This window comes from Erythranthe guttata, chromosome 8, assembly GCF_056151865.1.
Source record: "Erythranthe guttata isolate IM_541 chromosome 8, IM_541, whole genome shotgun sequence".
In the NCBI taxonomy this organism is placed as follows: Eukaryota; Viridiplantae; Streptophyta; class Magnoliopsida; order Lamiales; family Phrymaceae; genus Erythranthe; species Erythranthe guttata.
The window spans coordinates 24,042,703-24,062,408 of NC_142540.1; the positions used below are offsets into that span (position 1 = coordinate 24,042,703).

The 19,706-nt window shown below is 37.5% G+C and overlaps 1 protein-coding gene across 1 annotated transcript; it reads right to left on the bottom strand.

The window, feature by feature from the left end:
* Nucleotides 1-11,860: 11,860 nt before the first annotated feature.
* On the bottom strand, nt 11,861-18,530 carry LOC105964940 (Di-glucose binding protein with Kinesin motor domain-containing protein). Its single transcript, XM_088822477.1, has 19 exons — nt 18,028-18,530; nt 17,293-17,591; nt 17,040-17,211; nt 16,887-16,957; nt 16,592-16,775; nt 16,327-16,436; nt 16,076-16,175; nt 15,909-15,995; nt 15,646-15,822; nt 15,035-15,305; nt 14,771-14,932; nt 14,454-14,669; nt 14,148-14,185; nt 13,893-14,056; nt 13,510-13,761; nt 13,340-13,405; nt 13,066-13,140; nt 12,891-12,959; nt 11,861-12,755 (listed from the first exon to the last, which is right to left on the bottom strand). The coding sequence occupies exons 1-19, from the start codon at nt 18,365-18,367 to the stop codon at nt 12,180-12,182; spliced, it is 3,429 nt and encodes a 1,142-aa protein (XP_088678603.1). The 5' UTR covers nt 18,368-18,530; the 3' UTR covers nt 11,861-12,179.
* Nucleotides 18,531-19,706: the final 1,176 nt, after the last annotated feature.

The following is a 19,706-nucleotide window of genomic DNA, read 5'->3' on the forward strand; positions in this document are numbered from 1 at the left end:
TAACATTAACATGGTTTTCCAAAGTGACTTTAGGCGAAAATATAGTAAATAAGTTTGCGTAATTAGCTTGAATCATGATCCGTGGCCAGGAACTAATTGCTTCAGGAAATCGAAGTTCTTCTGGGACTTTCATATAAATACTTGTATCTAGATCCCCATAAGATACTTTGTGACCACGTATTTAATAACATTTATCATGAGAGAGTATACCTCTTTAAAATCAAACTCAGGATGTTGAGGAAATTCTTGAACTATGAGATGAGTCTTCAAGCTCCCAATCTCATTTACTCATAAATCATTGTATTATGAGACGAGTCTACTGGCTCCCAATCTCGTTTGAGCTATGAGATGAGTTTTCAGGCTCTCAATCACGTTTAAGCTATGAGATGAATCTTCTGGTTCCCAATCTCATTTCATTCCTTGAGCTATGAGATGAATATTCTGGTTCCCAATCTCCATGCTAAACCCTTGCTGCCACCGCCTCCACTATTGCCATAACCACCCCCACCATAACCCACCACCACTCATATACTTGAACTCATCTCTTCCCAAAAACGATGCCACCTCCGCTACGCACTCCATCGCCGGTTCAGATCCACCACCGCCACCATATATCCGACACGCCACCATTACCCACTCCGTCGCCGCCTTCAGATCCGCCGTCACCATAGGTTCACTGCAGCCGCCACCTTAAGATTCACTGCCGCCCACTCCGCCGCCGCCTTCTTGTCCGCCGCCACCCCTGTTTGCTTCTCCAAGCATATGGCACATCTGACTCATGAGCCCAAACAAAAAACTGGTCCAGAGGGATATATATGGAGATCGGGAGAGAAAGAAAGAGAGGAAGAAAGAAGAGAGAGAGAGAGAGGAGAGAAAAAGAGAGAGAAAGAGAGAGAGAGAGAGAGAGAGAGAGAGAGAGAGAGAGAGAGAGAGAGAGAGAGAGAGAGAGAGAGAGAGAGAGAGAGAGAGAGAGAGAGAGAGAGAGAGAAAAGAGGCGAAAAAGGGGAGGGGAGGGAGAGAAAGAGAGAAATAACAAATATAAATAAATTTAGTTCAGAAAAAACGTGAATGAATATATAGATTAAAAGATTTAGGGTATAATGGCAATTTAGGGATAAAAAAATAATTAAGAATGTATGTCATAATCAAATTAAGGATTTAATTAAAAGATAGGATTTGAATTTGTCATTTACTTCAAATTAAGTTTCATTTGAGGGAGTCCTAGCATATTACCCCAAAAATTTATTCTCTCAAAATATAAAATGGAACATTAATACGAGAATGGTGCTGAAAGAGCACATCATCCAAACTCAAGATGCACGTAAAGTTTTTAACGTGGTAAAGATATTCAACTATGGATAGGTGTGTTTGGGAGAAGTTTATGCCCTTGTTGTTGGGCTTTAGTCGCGTATTGCTGGTGAGCCGAATGGTCGTGACAAAAAAATAGAAGTTGTTGAAATGTGCTACTGTTATGCCATTCGTACAAGAATTGATTGACATGTAAAATAAGATGTTTCCAAACAACAAAATGCGGATATCCACTCAACTAATATAGGTAACTCTAAGTCATATCCATGAGAACAAAATTAAAAAGGAGACTACTTAACTGTTGACGGGTTATGCCCATCAATGGTCCATATGTTGGTAAATAGATTTCCTAGCTTTAGTATCAATGAAGTGAAATCTCTTAAGGGTGTTACAGTGGATGAAATTTTATTGAACTGCAATAAAAATTATATCAACTCTTATTAAATGAGAAGGACCGAGAGTGTAAAACGGTGCTGAAATTAATGACCAAGTTGAAATTCTATAGGAAGAACATGCCATAAATTTGCTTCCTTCAACGATGAAAATTATGGTCATAAAAGAATCATGGGGTATTTTCTGGAGTGACTCTGGTTATGCCAAAGTCTCGCGTGACTTGATCACGCATTGTGGATGTAATATTCACCCGTTTGAAATGAGAAAAAAAGTGAACTCTTAATTTTGTCTAAATTGCTGTACTTTTTTCTTTGATTGGAAATTTTTGAAACAAAGTGCCAATGTGTTTGACAAATCTATACTTCTATAACTTTATGTTGTATTTACAAGTTGGTTGGTTTACAAATGGAATTTTATTCTTATATACAGTATTTCACCTCCCTAATTGACGATAAGATTGATTCAATACTACGGTCGCCAGTAATTCTATACAACATTCCATATTCTATTACATTTTAGAAGGTAAGTATACTCAGAGAGGTATTAGAGAGCTCTAACAAATCTTTAGAACTTAACAAGAAGTTCCCTTCAAGTGGTCTACTTAATTAGGTCTTTTTCTTTTGGGCTATTTTTTTGAAGGGTTTTTAAGGGATATAAAGCTAGAAATTCGATTTGTTAAATCTTAGTCTATTTAATTAGATTATATCTTAACATGTAAGATTTAAAAAAACTAATGTTATATAAAATATGAATAGTACTATATTATTAAATTTTACTACATTAATGTACTATATTTTCTTATTATGTATTAAATTGTTAATTTTTTTCACTATTTAAATAATATCCCGTGCATCGCACGGGGGAAAAATGCTAGTTATATAAATAAATGAAACATTAATGTATATGCCAATATTACCCAACCCTTTATACTCAATTCTTAATTGTAACCCCAATTTAATTAATTTTGTCCACAAAAATCCAATTTTGACCTTTTTTTTTTCAATTTTTTTTTTTGCCGCCGGATTCTGGCATTGACTTTTCGATTTTTTTTATTTTTTATTTTTTCTTTTCTTCCGGATTATTTCGCCTGTTTCCGGCGTTGACCCTTTTTAGTGTTTTTTTAAGTTTTTTTTTGCGGTTTTTTTTACGTCTGCCGCTAAACGTTGACCGTAATTGTGTTGTCACTGACAGTAAATTAACGTAATTATACTGTCAATGACAGTTAATTAACGTAATTGTACTGCCGTTGACAATACATTTATGTAATTGTTCTGCCATTGACAGTAAATTAACGTAATATTATTATTTTTTTTTTTGTTATTTTTTTTTTTGATTTGTTGACAAGTCAACATAATTATATTACTGTCGTTGACAGTAAAATAACTGTAAACGCAATACTATTACTGTCAACAACATCAATATTATTATTTTTTTGGGTTTTTTGTTTTGTTTGAGTTATTCACGGAGTAACGTAATAATATTACTGTCTATTATTGTAATATTACTGTAAACACAATAATATTACTGTGGTTGACGGTAATATTACTGTTGTTATAGTAATATTGCTGTCAACCACATCAATATTATTATTTTGTTTGGATTTTTTTGTTTGTTTAAGTTATTCACGGAGTAACGTAATAATATTACTGTCTATTATTGTAATATTACTGTTGTTATAGTAATATTACCGTCACTCACAGTAATATTAATTCTTTTGGCTTTTTATTATGTTTACATTTGTCGAAAGGTCAACATAGTAATATTACTCTATTACACAATAATAATGAGTTTTGTTGTGTTAATATTATTGTGCTAGAGATTAATATAGCAATATTACTGTGTTAAACTGTAGTTTAGTTAATTTTACTGTATTTAACAGTAATATAGTTAAGGGATTATTAGCAATACCCCCCTCATCTAGGAAATGTAATTAAGGAAACCCCCCCTCCCAAAAATAATTAGAGAAAACCCCCTTACCTAGTATTCCACCAAATATTATTTTTATAATTCCAAATCTACCCTTATTTGTCAATGTATTATTTTGAAACCCTAATTCCTCTCATATTTAATCGAGAGCATGTTGTCGGAGCTCGGCAGCTCGAGTAACGGATTCGATATGATTTCCGGTAATCAAATTGGAATCTCCTGCGAATCTAATGGGCACGACGACGACCTCAGGGCGATTCCCGGCGGCGCAATTTTCAGCAACAAATAGAAGGACGACGCCGTTGACCTCCCCGAGAGCGCTAATAAGAGGACGAGATCTGAATTTTCCGAGACTGGGTTTCTGCATGCCGCCGCCGCCGCGGCGGCGCTGCCGGTGATGGTGGTGGACTCGCAGGAGGCAGGGGTGAGGCTCGTCCACACTCTGATGGCGTGCGCGGAGGCCGTCCGGCAGGAGAACATGAAACTTGCCGACGCGCTGGTGAAGCACGTGGGCGTACTCGCGGTGTCTCAGGTGGGGGCCATGAGGAAAGTCGCCACCTACTTCGCGGAGGCGCTGGCGCGGCGGATCTACAAAGTCAGTGGTGGCGCGGCGGATCTACAAACCCTTAATCGTCAACCATCTCTGCCCATCACCACCACCACTATCTCTCCTCCGCCGTCCACTGCTACCGTTGTCAGATTGATGAAAGGTGCCTCCGTTGACCAACGCCGCCTGCCCAAGGATTCCGACTCCGTCAAGGCCTCTCTGACTACTGTTCGGACAAGAAACCTGCTGCGGTGAACTGGATTAAAGGGAGGGAAAAATCGGTTGTGTGCGAGGCCATCATCAAGGAGGAGATTGTGAAGAAGGTGCTCAAGACTGATGTTGCTTCATTGGTGGAGCTGAACATGCTCAAAACCTGACGGGTTCGGCCATGGCAGGAGCTCTGGGTGGTGTGGTGACGATGGGGAGGTTGTTTTTGGGTTTTTTTGTGCGGGTGTAGAGAATTTCGTGCAGGCTGAAACCTAAATCGACTATGTACATGTTCATAGTCGATTAAGCTAATCGACTATGTTCTGGTATTTGATTAAGGTTGATCGACTCCAGTTTTTTTTTATTTTTTTGGATTTCTTGTTTATTGATTTCAATTGTATAAATCATTTATAACGTTTGTATATTTTTCGTTTTTTGTAAAATATAGTTGATTTTGTATTTTTTTCGCAGTTGTAATTTGTTATGTTTAGTAGCAGATTCTTAATCGACTATGCTTCATCATAGTCGATTAATATACCTGATATAGAAAAAAAAATAAAAAAAACAAAAAAAAAATGAAAAAATGAAAGAATTTCCTTAATCGACTATGAAGCATAGTCGATTAAGGCTAATCGACTATGCTTCATAGTCGATTAAGAAAACTGATACAGAAAAGACGGAAAAAAAAATGCTGAGCGCGGACCCAGTGATGACGTGGCGGGCGGGGCAAAGCTGGAAAACATAATAGCTGAAAATGGGTGTGGGCTTTTCTCAAATGGTCTAAAATATTTTGGGCCTATCCCTATTAAAAAAAGTAATTGGGGGGTTATGTCAAAGAGCCCCTATAGTTAATATTACTGTCAATCACAGCAATATTACTGTTTAAACGAAAAAAAAGTTACAGAAAGAAAGAAAAGAAAAAAAAATTGAAAAGTCAATGCCGGAGACCGGCGTTGGCCGCCGGAATCCGGCGGGAATTTTTTTTTTGAAATTTAAAAAAAAATAAAAAAAATATTTTGGGTCAAAATTGAATAATTTGTGAAATTTTGGGTCAAATTGAGGTTAAATAAAGTTAAGAATGAAATTGGAGCATATTAAAGTATGAGAGGTTATTTTAATCCTTTACAAAAATCTGGACCATATGTAGATTTATTGATAAAAAAGTTGTTTATCTGAATCTCTTTATGAATAAGTACTCATTAATAAACTTATTTGTAATGACCCATTTTCTTTATTCGAATGAGAACCTTTAGCGAAATATCATGAAAATTGATCCAATATTGACGGACCGTGAAATCTCATCCTTTTCTTTTTTATTTAAGGGATAATTAGCAAGACCCCCCTCATCTAGGTAAATGAGTTAAGAAAATTCCCCCTCCCAAAAATAATTAGAGAAAACCCCCTTACCTAATATCCTACCCAAATATTATTTAATAATTCCCAAACCACCCTTATTACCCCTAACCCATTGCCGTTCTTTTTTTTTTTTTCTCCTCTTCTCGTCTTCTCTCTTCTGCCGTTCTCTCTTCTTCTTTTCTCGTCTTTCCTCTTCTCGTCTTCTCACTTCTCTCTTCTCTTGGCAATTACCTCCGCCATGGATTATCGGTTAGAGGAAGATGCCTTTGTATTCGCCACCCAACTGGCCATGGCGGCGGTGTTCTTCGGATCTGGATACAAGCAGCGGCCGAAATCTTCGGATCTGAAATATCCGGTGATCTGGTGGACGGAATCTGAGGAGGAGGAGGGGAAATCGTCTGCGGCGGGGTGCATATCGGTATGTTTTCGGGAACTTTGAGCTCCGTTTCTTCCTTGTCTCTCTTCTGAGCCATAGATTCGGTCGGGATGAAAGGTGTTCTAGGTTATCGGTGGGGAAAGAGAAGAAGAAGAAAGAAGAAGGGCTTGGTGTGCAAAAAAAAAAAGCAGAAATGAAATGAGTGGAAAATGAGGAAATGGGAAATGTGTGTTAGAATATAAAAAAATCCCTCCATTTGATAAATTTAGGGGCGTTCATTCGGTAAAAATTGTACCGAAATTTTGGTAGCCAAAATTTCACACCGTTTAGCGTTCGGTTCGGTAAATAACCGAATTACCAAAATTTTATTAAAAATCTGATTTTTTTTAATTAATTTTAGTTTAAATGCTAATATTACATATATAATTATATAATTATATTTACATATATAATAATAATAATAATAATAATAATAATAATAATAATAATAATAATAATAATAATAATAATAATAATAATAATAATAATAATAATAATAATAATAATAATAATAATAATAATAATAATAATAATAATAATAATAATAATAATAATAATAATAATAATAATAATAATAATAATAATAATAATAATAATAATAATAATAATAATAATAATAATAATAATAATAATAATAATAATAATAATAATAATAATAATAATAACAACCAATATAACCAATGACCGTAATCAGGATAGAAAAGATCGAGAGCCAATAGCAACACGTACCTTGAACAACTGCCTTCAAGGTCTCCAATCGGCTGGCGTATGAGAGCGTATGACCCGTTCAAACCCCTATGTCATGCTCAAATAGCAAAGGGGAACGTTCCAGTAGCAAAGTGGAATTCCTCCTCAATAGTCGTACGGTCGGCCACATGGACTCCAACAAGGAATAAGTTGGATTTCAAGTTATTCACTTGGAGCCCCGATGCTCGCCCAAACTCAAGCACCATCGTGGCAAGCGTGCGAACAGATGCAACATCACCTCTCGAGAAAAGCATCAAATCGTCAGCAAAGATAAGTTGCGTCACTTTGTGCAAGTGACACATCGGATGATAGTTGAGCTCTTGCTCCGTCGTTCTCACATGCAGCAGTCGGGATAGATTCTCCATGCAAATAACAAATATATAAGGTGATAACGGGTACCCTTGTCGTAATCCTCTCATCCCGGGAAGAAACCCCTCGTCACTCCATTAACCGACACCGTATAGGAGGCCGATGTCACACACTACATAATCCACCGAATCACCGTGTCCGGGAATCCAAGTCCCGTCAACATAGACCGTAGAAAATCCCAATTTACGGAGTCGTAGGCTTTTCGTAAATCCATTTTGAGTAAACACCGGGACGAAATACATTTGCGTTCCTATCCCCTCATAAGTTGTTCAACCATATGAATGTTGTCCTGATCGATCGACCACCCACAAAAGCCCATTGGGCTTTATCGATGATGGATGGTAGAACCTTCTTGAGGCGTTTCGTAAGGACCTTTGCACTTACCTTATAGATGACATTGCAGCAGGCGATGGGTCGGAAATCCCCCACCGTTTGTGTTTGGGCCGATTTCGGGATAAACACCAAGACCGTGTTGTCCCATTGTATGAGCAACTCACCACTTCGAAAGAACTTCAAAACCGCTTCCGTGAAGAGGGGTCGCACCGTCGTCCATGCGGCTTTGAAGAAGAGGGCCGTATATCCATCCGGGCCCGACGCTTTATCGTCTGAAATATCGAAAAGGGGTTCATGAATCTCCACCCCCATCACTGGCTGCATCAAACCTGCCCAATCATCCTCTCCAAGAACCGGACCGGTGGCAATGATTTGTGGGTCGACCAGTTCACACGGAACCCGAGTACCCAAGATTTTTTTATAAAAAGTCTCGAATTCGGCAAGGACTTCATCCCGAGAATTAGTAACCGAGCCGTCTTCCTTGCAAAGCGAGACAATATTATTCCGTTTGGAAATCCCATGGAAAAATTTGGTTGTCCGATCAATGTCCCGTAAATAGTGAAGTTTCGCCTTTTGGTAGAAAAAACTATCTCCGCTTTCCCCAAAAACCGAAATCTCTCCACATTGGCCAACATCTCCCCACGTAACTATGGATTGTGGGGGTCGTTGTGGTAAGCTTGCTGGATTTCCTCAAGTTCAATATCCGTCCATTTGAACCGCTCCGATATATGCCCAAACTCTCGTCGGTTGAGGCGCTTAAGTGGATGCTTAAGATCCTTGAGATTTTGGCATACATGCCATTGGCGGCTTCCCGGGTGGCAGGACGACCAAACCTCCCTTGTCATTGGAAATCTCCATGTTGTGTCCACATGTTGAAAAACCGAAAAGACCGAAAGGCTGGGTGCTCTGTTCCTCAAAGTTTCACAATTATCAGAGAGTGATCCGACACCGCCCCAAAAAGGAGGAATTGTGCCGAACTACCCTCAAATACATCCCTCCAAGATTGGTTCACAAGCGTACGATCGAGTTTGCTCCACACCGTTTGGTTTGTCCAAGTGTAGTGGAAGCCCGTTGAGGGCAAATCTTCCAATCCACATTGACGAAAGCATTCATGTATATCATTCAGCAAATAAGGGGTAAGCACATTACCTCCCGAATTTTCCGTGGGTTTGAGCACCACATTGAAGTCAGCCAAGCAAATCCATGGCGAGGTAAGGCTCGTCCCAAACCCAACAAGTGACTGCCCCAGCAGCCGTCGCATAACTGGCATGAAAAGGCCAATAGACAAAACTAACAAAGTATGGCCGTTGGGTGACAATACGTGTTACCTTGCAATGGATCACATATGCCGTCATTTCAACCACTTCCAATCGAGCCACGTCCAGGTTCCGCAATTAGAATTCGGCCTGCCGTGTGGAGATAAAAGTTGTTGAAGTTCTCCCAATGGTACAAACATCGACCCATGATAGAGGTCAGGGTTCCCGGGTTCCAAATCTTCGTTTCTAGTAAGCCACACCACAAGTTTTTGCTTCCCAATGAGGTCCACGACCTCCTTTTGTGTGAGAGAGTTGAGCAACCCCTTACATTCCAGCAACTAATGATCATTTCGACCGTGGGGGAACGAGGCCCCCCCGCGGCTCTTTCTCCTCTCGGTCCTCTCGATCCGAATCTTGCTAGGTCGACGGTCCCGTGCTAGCATCCTCTTCTTTGGGTAGAAGGATCGCATCCGGGGGGATGAACTTTTTCTTGGTGGTAATCATCGATTTTGGAGTTGTTCCCGGGGTTTTCAGAGAGTCAAGGGATTTAAACTCCACCAAAGAACCCTCGTCATCGTTATCCACTTCGTAACAGTCGGTGGATGCATCATCCGAGACTCCCTCATCGCCAACCACGGTGTCTTTTTTTGTCCCCGCCACAGTCTCCACCACCGTGTCATCTTCAATTACCGTGCGCTTGCCCGCCCAAACTGTTGTCACTGGTGGATCTTGTGCAACACTCACCACCGGTTTGGGCTTCCGGCTTCGCCCTCTCTTCAACACCGCCTCCCCCCGACATTGGTCCGTCTTATGCATAAAGGTTTGGCCTTTCGAACAAAATACCGGTTCATAGCTATACTCAATAAGGACCTCATAGCTTTTACCTTTCACATTGATCAACGTAGGCGATCGTCGTAAGGGTTTGGGCGCATCCACTTCAACTTGGAGTCGGGCAAACCCCAACCGTCCCATTTCACTCGCCACTTTGTCCATTTGTATTGGTTTGCCGATTTTATGAACGATCTTACTCAACGCCTTTTTGTTGTAGATTTTCGTCGAGATGTTTCGGAAAATCACCCACACCGGCACAAACATCATATCATTGATGTCGAAGTTGAAGAAGTCCGGCATGGCTCGGATATATAACTTCGCTAAGCCATGGTCAAACATCCACGTCTCCACCACCTTCATCCTATCTTGGTCCGTTGTGAATTTGTACACAATTCACCCCGTAGGATGGATTTCGAATTTCACCGGGACCTGCCATCGCGTCTTGATCTCACGTATAGCATCAATCCCGGAGAATTTCCCCGAAAAGTAACCAATAACCAAGAACACTCCATTCGTGCCCAAATCAACCTCGTCTTCTTCCTCAAATTGGAGGATGTTTGTGTCATCCACACCCTTCACCGGATCTAGTGCCAATTCCTCCGCTGGGGGAGGGGCGCCTTTGAAGAATTGGGACCAATTCATTCGTTCACCCTCCCCAGATGTTGGGACCGTCGTCGGACGTCGTATTTCACATGTCAATGATGTTTCGGCATGTGGGATGGTCTCTGTCGTCTTTTATGTAGGAATTTTTCTGCAGCAATCGCGACGGGGGGAGCCGTATTCGCTCCTCTTCCACCCCCGCCCCTGGCCTTTTTTCTCGCCGATGAGGCGCCTCACACCAAACCCTAACCCCTAGTGACTCCCTAACCCTAGTCTACCCAAACCCTAGCCGTCAAAGCCCACCGAAAACCCTAGCCGCCAAAGCCCACCGAACCCTAACCTCGAGCCCACGCCGCCAACAATGGCCGTCAACTCGCGGCCGCCGGATCCTGGTGCACCGCCCTAGGGCCGCCGAAAACCGCCCACTAGATCCAAATCCTAGCCACCGAAGCATGGCCAAAGCCCTAGAATTCGTAGATCCAACCACCCCACCAAGCAGCGAGCAATCTCTCACACCAACACAACCAAGCCGTCGTCCAAAACCCTAGATCTGCCAAAGAAGATGACAAAACGACACTCCCATAACCGACGACAAAACCCCACAAAATCACACTCAAATTGAACGCGCCGTTGAGACGAGTTTAATGGTGTTGCCACCGATCAAGTCCGCCCACCGGAAGAGGAGAAGCCGCTGCCCAAAGCACCTCCGTGGCCGAGAAGGGGAGAGAGGCGGAAAAATCTTTTCCTAACTTTGGGGAGCGTTTTTACTTTTTTTTACAACACATCTTACATGTGTTGGGAACTGACTCTCAAGACCCAAAATAAATGCATATAAAATTTATTATATATTATTTATGTACTTAATATGAAATTACTTATGATTCAAAAAAAATATTTTTTTTCCAAATAAATTAAAGAATTCATTGACTACAAAATGTAATATTATTTGCTAAATCACATTCACGTGTACATTTAAGTTGATATATTATAAGGGACATTTTAATTTTATTTGAAGAAAAAAAAAATATGCAAAGAAATAAAGTAAACAAATAATATAGAGAAAACTAAAGTAATACTCGTAATTTGGTTCTTTCAACTGCTACGTTTAGGAAAGTCGCTTGAAATTAAATATACACTTGAGCTATTCTACAAGTGATATAAAGTAAATAATAAAAGTATATAATTAATTATATTTAACTTCTATGATAAGTGAAGTTCAAAAGGCAAGATTGCAAGTGATAGATTTTACATACGAGAAATGAGATTCAAATAAATGAAATAGTAAAAAATGGGTAAATTAGAATAGACACGATAAAAACTGAAAGTTTGATAAATGAAATCATAAATTGATTTTTAAATATAGATTAATTATAAAATATAATATATTTATACGGGTCGGTTCCAACAAGACCCGTAAACACATACCCATTGCCATCCCTAGGCGTCTGGCCCTAATTTACACCCATAGCATATTTATAAATACATGCTACATAGCTAATGTGTCCGAGTCCTTTAAATTAATCAAATTCTTTCTATTTGTTCAAATTGCTAAATATATTCAATCCATAAAACTTCAAGACAAATTTATATATTGCTAAAGAAAATTCAGAAAACACAAACATCATGACAAATACAACCAATTCAGTAACAACAATAACTTTCAGCTACAAAGGCATATTTCAATGAGGTGTTGTACTTTGTACACACACTTGTAGCTGATAAAAACACTAATTCTCTACAGGCATTACACACAGTGTGACACAACAGAAAACACTACACAAACCCCACATCCGAATCATCATCAACAAAGTCAAACTCAAAGTCAAACACAAAGTCAAAGCTATGTATATATCAGTATTTCTAGTCATGCAATTTTATAGAGTTTTTTGACTTATCTTGACCACATTCTCTTCTTGCTATCCCTCTCCTTGACCGCCTGCACTGGATCCCTGCTCGTTTTGGTTCGAGCAACGGGCCCCGCTACGGGCCTCTGTGGGGCCACAACGGGCTTAGCAGTTGCCCTCGGAACTCGAGAAACGGGCCTTGGAGGATCCGAGTGCCTGATTTTGTTGTTGTTGTTGTTGTTGTTGTTGTTGTTGTTGTCACTTACTGCAACACTACTATTGTTTTCGACCTCACTGTTTCTTGATAATCTTTTCTTCCGAATTTCTTGAAGAGATTCGCTTTCCTTCACTACTACTGTGTGTGACGAAATTTGGCTCCCTCTTCGGTTTATTTGATGACTCAAACTTCTTAAAACTCGATGCTCGGAATCGTTTGTGATACTCTCTTCTTTGAGTGATTGCTTGCTTTCTTCGACCGGTGTGGATTTTAACGAAAAGGGTGTTTCTGCAGTTAGCTGCTTTTCTTGATCTCTCACTTTATCTTCAAGCTGCTTTTCTTGCTCTCTGGCATTTTCTGCGAGCTGCTTTTCTTGCTCTCTCACTTTATCTTCGAGCTCTTTGATCTGCCATTAGCAAAATAATACAATGTGTGTTAGCACTTTTGAGCCAAATTGTGAATTACATATACGATCATATTGCCCGCAGTGCACCTATAAATCGTTACTTAGTTATAATTTATAAACATAAAAAAGAGTCACCTTTTGGTTAAGTGAGAGACACTCTAGGTTGTCTTCCTGTTCTTTCAACTTTCCTTCGAGCTCTTTGACCTAAAAAGACGAACAATTTATTTAGTATTAATACTTTTTAAATCATTATAATAATGTCAATGAATCTCATTGCCTTATTAACGCAAATAATAACAACGTTTGCAACCTTGTGTTGAAGGATTATACAAGTGGACTCAGACTGTTGTACTTGCTCCCTTAGCTTGTTTTCAAGATCATTTACCTGTATTACATTAGGATGACAAATATAAGAAGCATATATATACATATATACATGTGTGTGTGTATATATATATATATATATATATATATATATATATATATATATATATATATATATATATATATATATATATATATAAAATAAACCAAGAAGAAAAAACGCTGAAAATTGCGGTATATGATAATAAATTTTTAGAAACCTTATTTTGGTAAGTTATAGACTGAATTTCTTCTTGTTGTTTGAGCTTGTTCTCTAAATCCATCACCTTCAAAAACGAAAAATAAAAATAATACAATAATAGATTAGAAAAAAAACACGGAGAATATTATTAGTAAACATAAATCGTTGAAAATGAAGTCCAATTTCTACCTTCTGTTTAAGTGTGGAACAATATTCTTCCTTGGCTTTTAGTTTCTCCGAAATACTTAAAACTTGTTTCTCGGATTGGCAATGTAACGATGCCTTCAACTCGATTTGTCCTTCGAGCTCTTTTATTTTATCCAATTGGTTCTTGTAAACCTGGTCTTTTCCTTTGGCCTTGTTTTCTAAGTTGTGTAAGTTTTCTTCGAGCTTTTTCACAGATTCGTCTTTCGACCTCGATTCTTGCCTTACTTTCTCAAGCTATAATAATAATAAAATATATAGATATATATATATATATATAGACACACACACACACACACACACACACATATATATTAGACAAATACATAGAAATAGTGATTTTCAATATATTTGCAAAGAGGACATACCATTGTTTTCATCCTTTGAAGCTCACTTGTATCTATTTGTTTTCTAATGGGACCCAATTCGACCCCTCTAACTCGGGTTGCAAAATTTAGCGAACTAAGCGTTTCGCTTAAATCTTGATCCGACGGACTGATTTGTACAAACATCAATGTTTTCGAATCACCACCTATAAAAATGAAGAACCGTCATTATGTGTATTTAAAAAAAAATTAAGTAATTTGTAAAATGCCAAGGAAACAATTAATCAATCCATTTACCTAATGAATCCTGTAGTATATGAGTCAGCTTCGAGTTCCTGAAAATAATAACCATTAAATAACAAAGTCAGGCTTTTATATACACCAGTGACAATAGTGAAGAATTTCTTTTTCGAAATTCCAATTTTTTTTTTTTTTTTCCAAAAAGAAAATTACAATTGTGAATTAGTGAATTACGGGTGAAAATCGTGATGGAATTTTTGAATTACGTCAATTCTCGTCCGAAAATTCTCAACTTTTTTTTTTCATTCCGTTTTCCGTAGCGGAATCGAAATTAGTTTTTAAAATTGGATATTTAAAATTTACCTGTATGGAATATGGCTGCTTTTATTAGCTAAAGCAGAGATGACATCACCGAGAGCCGAAAGTGACCTATTAATATTCTGAGCTTCTTTAAGCCTTTCACCCTGCACATCAGTCTTTGCAAGCCTTTCACTACCTGCCAAATCTACGAGCCAAAGCTTGCTCTTCGTATATTCCCCCGTGATCAAATTCTTCGCTTTTACCGCAATGCAAAGCATGCTGATTTAAAAAATAAATAAATTAAATAACACCCTTTATTTATATAGCCATATAAATCTTATTTAGAAAAAAAAAAAAAAAAAAAAAAGTAGCCGTTATACCAATGAGAGCGACTACTATGCTCATTCACATTATTTGATCCAACGGCTCTTGCACTACTTCCAGCCTGTAGAACATTCCACACTTGCTGTGTGTTTTCGACTTTTGCTTCCACAATTCCAGGTATATGATGAAGCCCTTCAGAAGCTTGTTTGATCTCCAACCTTGTAATAAATCAGACAAGAATATATATAATTAGTATAAGACAAAATGTAATGAACTATTTCAAATATTGAGGAAACACGAGTTTTTTTTTTTTAAATTACTTTTTTGAGGTTTCTACAGCGAGCAAATCGCGTATCTGTTCGTTGTAGACTTCGAGGACACTAACGGAAATATTGTAAGTATATGTTTCGGTTCTTTCATTGGCAATCTTGAACAGTTCTTCGAGGGTTCTGTAGTTGACTCCTCGGTTGACCTCAGTACCCTCCATTGTGAATGTTTTTCCCGTTCCTGTTTGTCCGTATGCAAATATACATACATTGTATCCGTCTAGTACTGATATTACCATAGGCGCAGCATCCGCAAAAACATCAACTGTTCAAACAAACAAAAAGAAGGAGTTAGTAAAAGACTCACACACACACACACATACACATGTGTGTGTGTGTGTGTGTGTGTGTGTATATATATGTTGAATGAAATAAATTCGTATAGTGTTTATTGCATTTAATAACCCTGTGTTATATCAAATTAGCAAAAACCCCGTATAATGCAATTTTTTTTTTTTGCACACACCCCCCTAAATGGTGAGGTTTTAGGGGGTAGTATGCTTGCATTACGGGGGGATTTTGATAACTTTAAAAACATGAACACTTTTTTTAAAATTAGAGTAAATACAGATATGTGTGTGTATGTGTGTGTGTGTGTGAAGCACCTTGATCATCTTTTGGAGTGTAAACGCGATCGAATTTGAAGGTTTTTTTGTTAGAGTTGTTGCTTAGAATTCCAAGTTCTCCATCTTTGGCAGAATCGAAGTCGATCACTGATGCACATCCACTTACAACCTCTGTCTTGCTTAAGGGACGGCACCGACAAAATACCCTTATATTTCCTGAAAAATTCAATAAGATTAAATCTTGAATATAACCAAGGAAATAGTTGTTTACGATTTTAAGTTCGAAATGACAAAAAATAAACCTTTTGCCTCCTGCAATTGGTTATGGAGCTTCCGTCTCTTGATTTGCTCTTCGTTGTACTTCACTTTGAGTTCTTCACACTGGTCAACTGTATAGTAATCCACATTAAATTTATAAAATTAAATAAATACAAAAAAATAGTATTTTATTGGAATATGGGGAGCTTACCAAGTGATTGAACTGCGAAAACCATTTTATTCAAGTCGGGGATTGAGTCGACGCATTCGTGTGCTTCACGAGAAAGCTGAGAGTGCTCTCGTTTCATCACCTGTACAAGTAAAAATTTCAACTTTGCTTTAAATATTGCAAATAAAACTGAACTCCATATATAGAAACAAATGATTTATTTTCGAGTCTCGGGTTTCGGGTTTTTCGAGTTTTGCATTATAATTAGGAAAAGCGACTGAAAAATCAATTACCTTTACTTTCTGCTCTAAAGTATTAACTGCAACTGTCCAGGACTTCTGGTCGTGCTCATACTTGCTAGAGATGTCCCTAAGCTTGTCTGCTTGCTTCTCTAATGTTTGGTCTGTAAAATATCGAATAACATTAAAATATTCTGTGCTTTTTATTACACACACACACACACACTATCCAATCATGTTAAGAAAATTTATGCATATCTAAAAGAAAAACTTAAAAAAATAAAAATAAAAAACTGAATTAGGCAATTGTAAATCATACCAAGGGAATATGCTTTGAACGTCTTATTATCGAGGTCCATTCTGACCTTCTCAAGCTGTTCGTTAGCAGAAGTCCAAGACATCCAAGACTGATAACACTCGTCAGTCTTCTGCTTCAACATATTTCTCAACTCTTGTATATTTTTCTCGTACTTTGCTATGGATTTCGTTCGCATAACTTTTTTCTGCATTATCCAAAAAATGTATAACTAACTACGAAAAAAAACAACACAACACTATATTTGGGGCCTTGCCCTTTAACTTAGTCGAAGCATACGTGAATTTCTATGCCATACCTGGGCTGAAGGTAATTCGATTTCAGTTGAACAATTCTTGCAAACGAAAAATTCACGGTCGAGCTGAGAAGCTGCAACCAATTAAATATTATTATAAAAAATCATAAATCACTTTCTACAAACTCAAAGAATTAATCCGAGAAAAAAAAATACCCGAAGTTTTAGGTGCTCTTCTAACACAGATTCCACTAACTACCGGATGTCCATGTATCCCTTCAAACTTCAAGACAAGAATTCCATCATCTTTAACTGCAACTCTAACACCAACCAATTGCAAAGGTTTTTCCGATCCAACAATCGAGAAAATGTCAAAATCAGACAGAATCTGCAGTAAGAATAGCTCTAACTGTAAACAACAATCTTACTCATTATAGAACAGTAAAAGCGATAAATAAAGGTCACTTGCCTTCTCATCTTGCATAAAAACGTTAAAAACCCGCATGCCTTTGGGCCCGTTAATGTTTATAATTTCTACGAAATGAAGATCGAGGTAATAATCGCCAGGTGGAAGATTCTTGATACTGTAGGAGAAACTTCCCAATCGTGCTGATTGATAAATGAACGAACAATCTCCACCGTTGGATATGAACTCCTCGGTTTGAAATGTGTCCCCCCCTTCGAAAAAATCGTCTTCGAGGATTTTTATACCGGAATCTAATTCTTTTGACGTATTAGCACCAGCATTGACGAAAAGCACAATTTCATCTGATTTGAACAGAGAAATAGGTAATCAGAAAAATAAATTGAGTATAACACACAGCACATTTTGTTTCAAGTTCAATAGTATTGAGGATGAAAAGGCCGATTTTCAGAATTTTTTTAACATGTGCCTAATTTTCAAAATCGAAAAAACACGGAATTTTTATAGCAAGTTTCAGAAATTTACTCTCTACAGCAAAAAAAAAAATGTTGTAAGAAATTATCCATCTTGATTTATACAATTATTTCTTACAAAAAAAAACAATAACCCCCAAAATTGAACTTAATTACTCAGATTCTGACATTTTCCCCAACTAATTTTCAGCAACATTGACAAAATCAATAATTTATAAATATCACTTAGGGTTAACAAACGGGTAAATTTCCAAATTTCCCAGAACATAAAACCCCCAAATGAAAACCTAATCTTGAGTTCACAAACCTGAACAAGGAGGATTGATAAATCCACTCGGGACAAGTCTCGAACCAGAATCGCAAACCATTAAATCAGCTAAAGACTCTCCATTCTCATCTTCTTCCATAGCAGAAGCTTCGATTTCTGGATTCGATTTTTTCGTATTTTCCCAATTAAAATCGCGGCAGGAAACACACGGATCCGGGATTTGAATTTCTGGGTACTGCTCAAACGAGTTCTCCATTGGAATTTGGCGACTAGGTTTTTTTGAGAATTTGAAAGAGAATTGGGGGGTGTACTTTCTCTGCAGCAAGAGTGCGTTTTTTGTGTTTGAATTTTTGGGCGTTTTGGGGGTTTGAATTTGCATTCACTGTCCGTTCAAATTATATGACCGTTACTAGACGTACTGCCTTTTTTGGGACTACAGACTTTAGAAAAATGTTGAGGTGTGGGTATAACTACAATTAACTAAAGTGTGAGGGGCGGAAGCGCAATTAACTTTTGTTATTGTACTCCTTCCATTTCAAAATAACTATCACTCTCGGTTTATCTATTTGTTTTTTTTTTTAATATTAAGTGCCACTTAGAAATTTTAAGGTAAAATTTAATTTCTTGGTTGTTGAAGCTGACTAAATTGTCCAACTAATTATCTTTCCTCAAGATTAGTAAAGGGCAATTTAGGACTTTTTATTTGAAAATTTGGCTCTTTATTAAGTTTCTTAGTTTTTGCGCAATTACTTTAAACGATATTTATTTTATACTTTTATGTTTTTACTTTTTTTTAGTCGTGTTACAGTTTGAAAGAAATTTGTCTTGTGGAATTTGGAGGTGTAAATGAGCCGAGCGAACTCGACGAAAGCTCGAATTCAAACTCAAATTTTTGAGCTTGAGCTCGAGCTCGCGAGCTCAAGCTTTCTGATGAGTCGAATCCAAGCTCATTCTTAATTGTTCGTGAGGTGTTTTTTTTTTTTTTTGGTTTTAATTTATTCTTTTTATTTTTATTTTATGTATTATTGATATAAAATAAATACAAATTCATAAAAGTAATAAAATAAATAATTTACATGTCATTTTTTTTTAATTATAACTTATAGTAATAATATTTTTTTATTTAAAAGTCACAAAATAGCTAGAGCTCGAGTCCAAAAACAAATACTCGAAGAGCCCAAACTCGTCAAATCAATCAAACTCGGCTCGTTTACACCCCTAGTGGAATTTTATTCTAACGTTACTGACATACTAATAAAGTGAGAGAAGATAAAAAGTTCCAACAATATAAAGGGGCAATTTGCTATAGGTCCTCCTATAGTATATTTTATGTCCATAAATCCAACTAATAAATTTTTATTTTTATTAAATTTATTGTTCTTATTTTGTCAAAAATACCCCTAATAATATATGGAAAAGAAAAATACAAAATAAAAGTCTATATTTATAAAACTTTTTAATTCTGATTTTTATCCAAAAGATCCGTAATCAACTCTTCCGCAAAATTCCCAAAATCATTGTGATACGATCCGCACAAGCTCCAAGACAAAGAATTGGAAGAAGAGAAAGCGAGTGAGATTAATGGAGCCGTTCGTGTTGGGATTGAAGAATAAAGGCTTGAATCAGGCATTTGAAGAGTCCGTGGTTTGGAATTGGAAGAAAAGGAAGAGGAAGAATTCGTTGGACAAGTCGAATTCCATGCATCCGAGATTCTCGCC

What these genes read in the sequence shown, in the direction of transcription:
- LOC105964940 (XM_088822477.1), bottom strand. Translation starts at nt 18,367, where the DNA reads ATGCAAATTCAAACCCCCAAAACGCCCAAAAATTCAAACACAAAAAAC. An exon ending in CTTTAGAGCAGAAAGTAAAG is followed by an intron (nt 16,176 to 16,326) that starts GTAATTGATTTT and finishes TTACTTGTACAG; the next exon opens with GTGATGAAACGAGAGCACTC. An exon ending in GTCTCTCACTTAACCAAAAG is followed by an intron (nt 12,756 to 12,890) that starts GTGACTCTTTTT and finishes TGCTAATGGCAG; the next exon opens with ATCAAAGAGCTCGAAGATAA.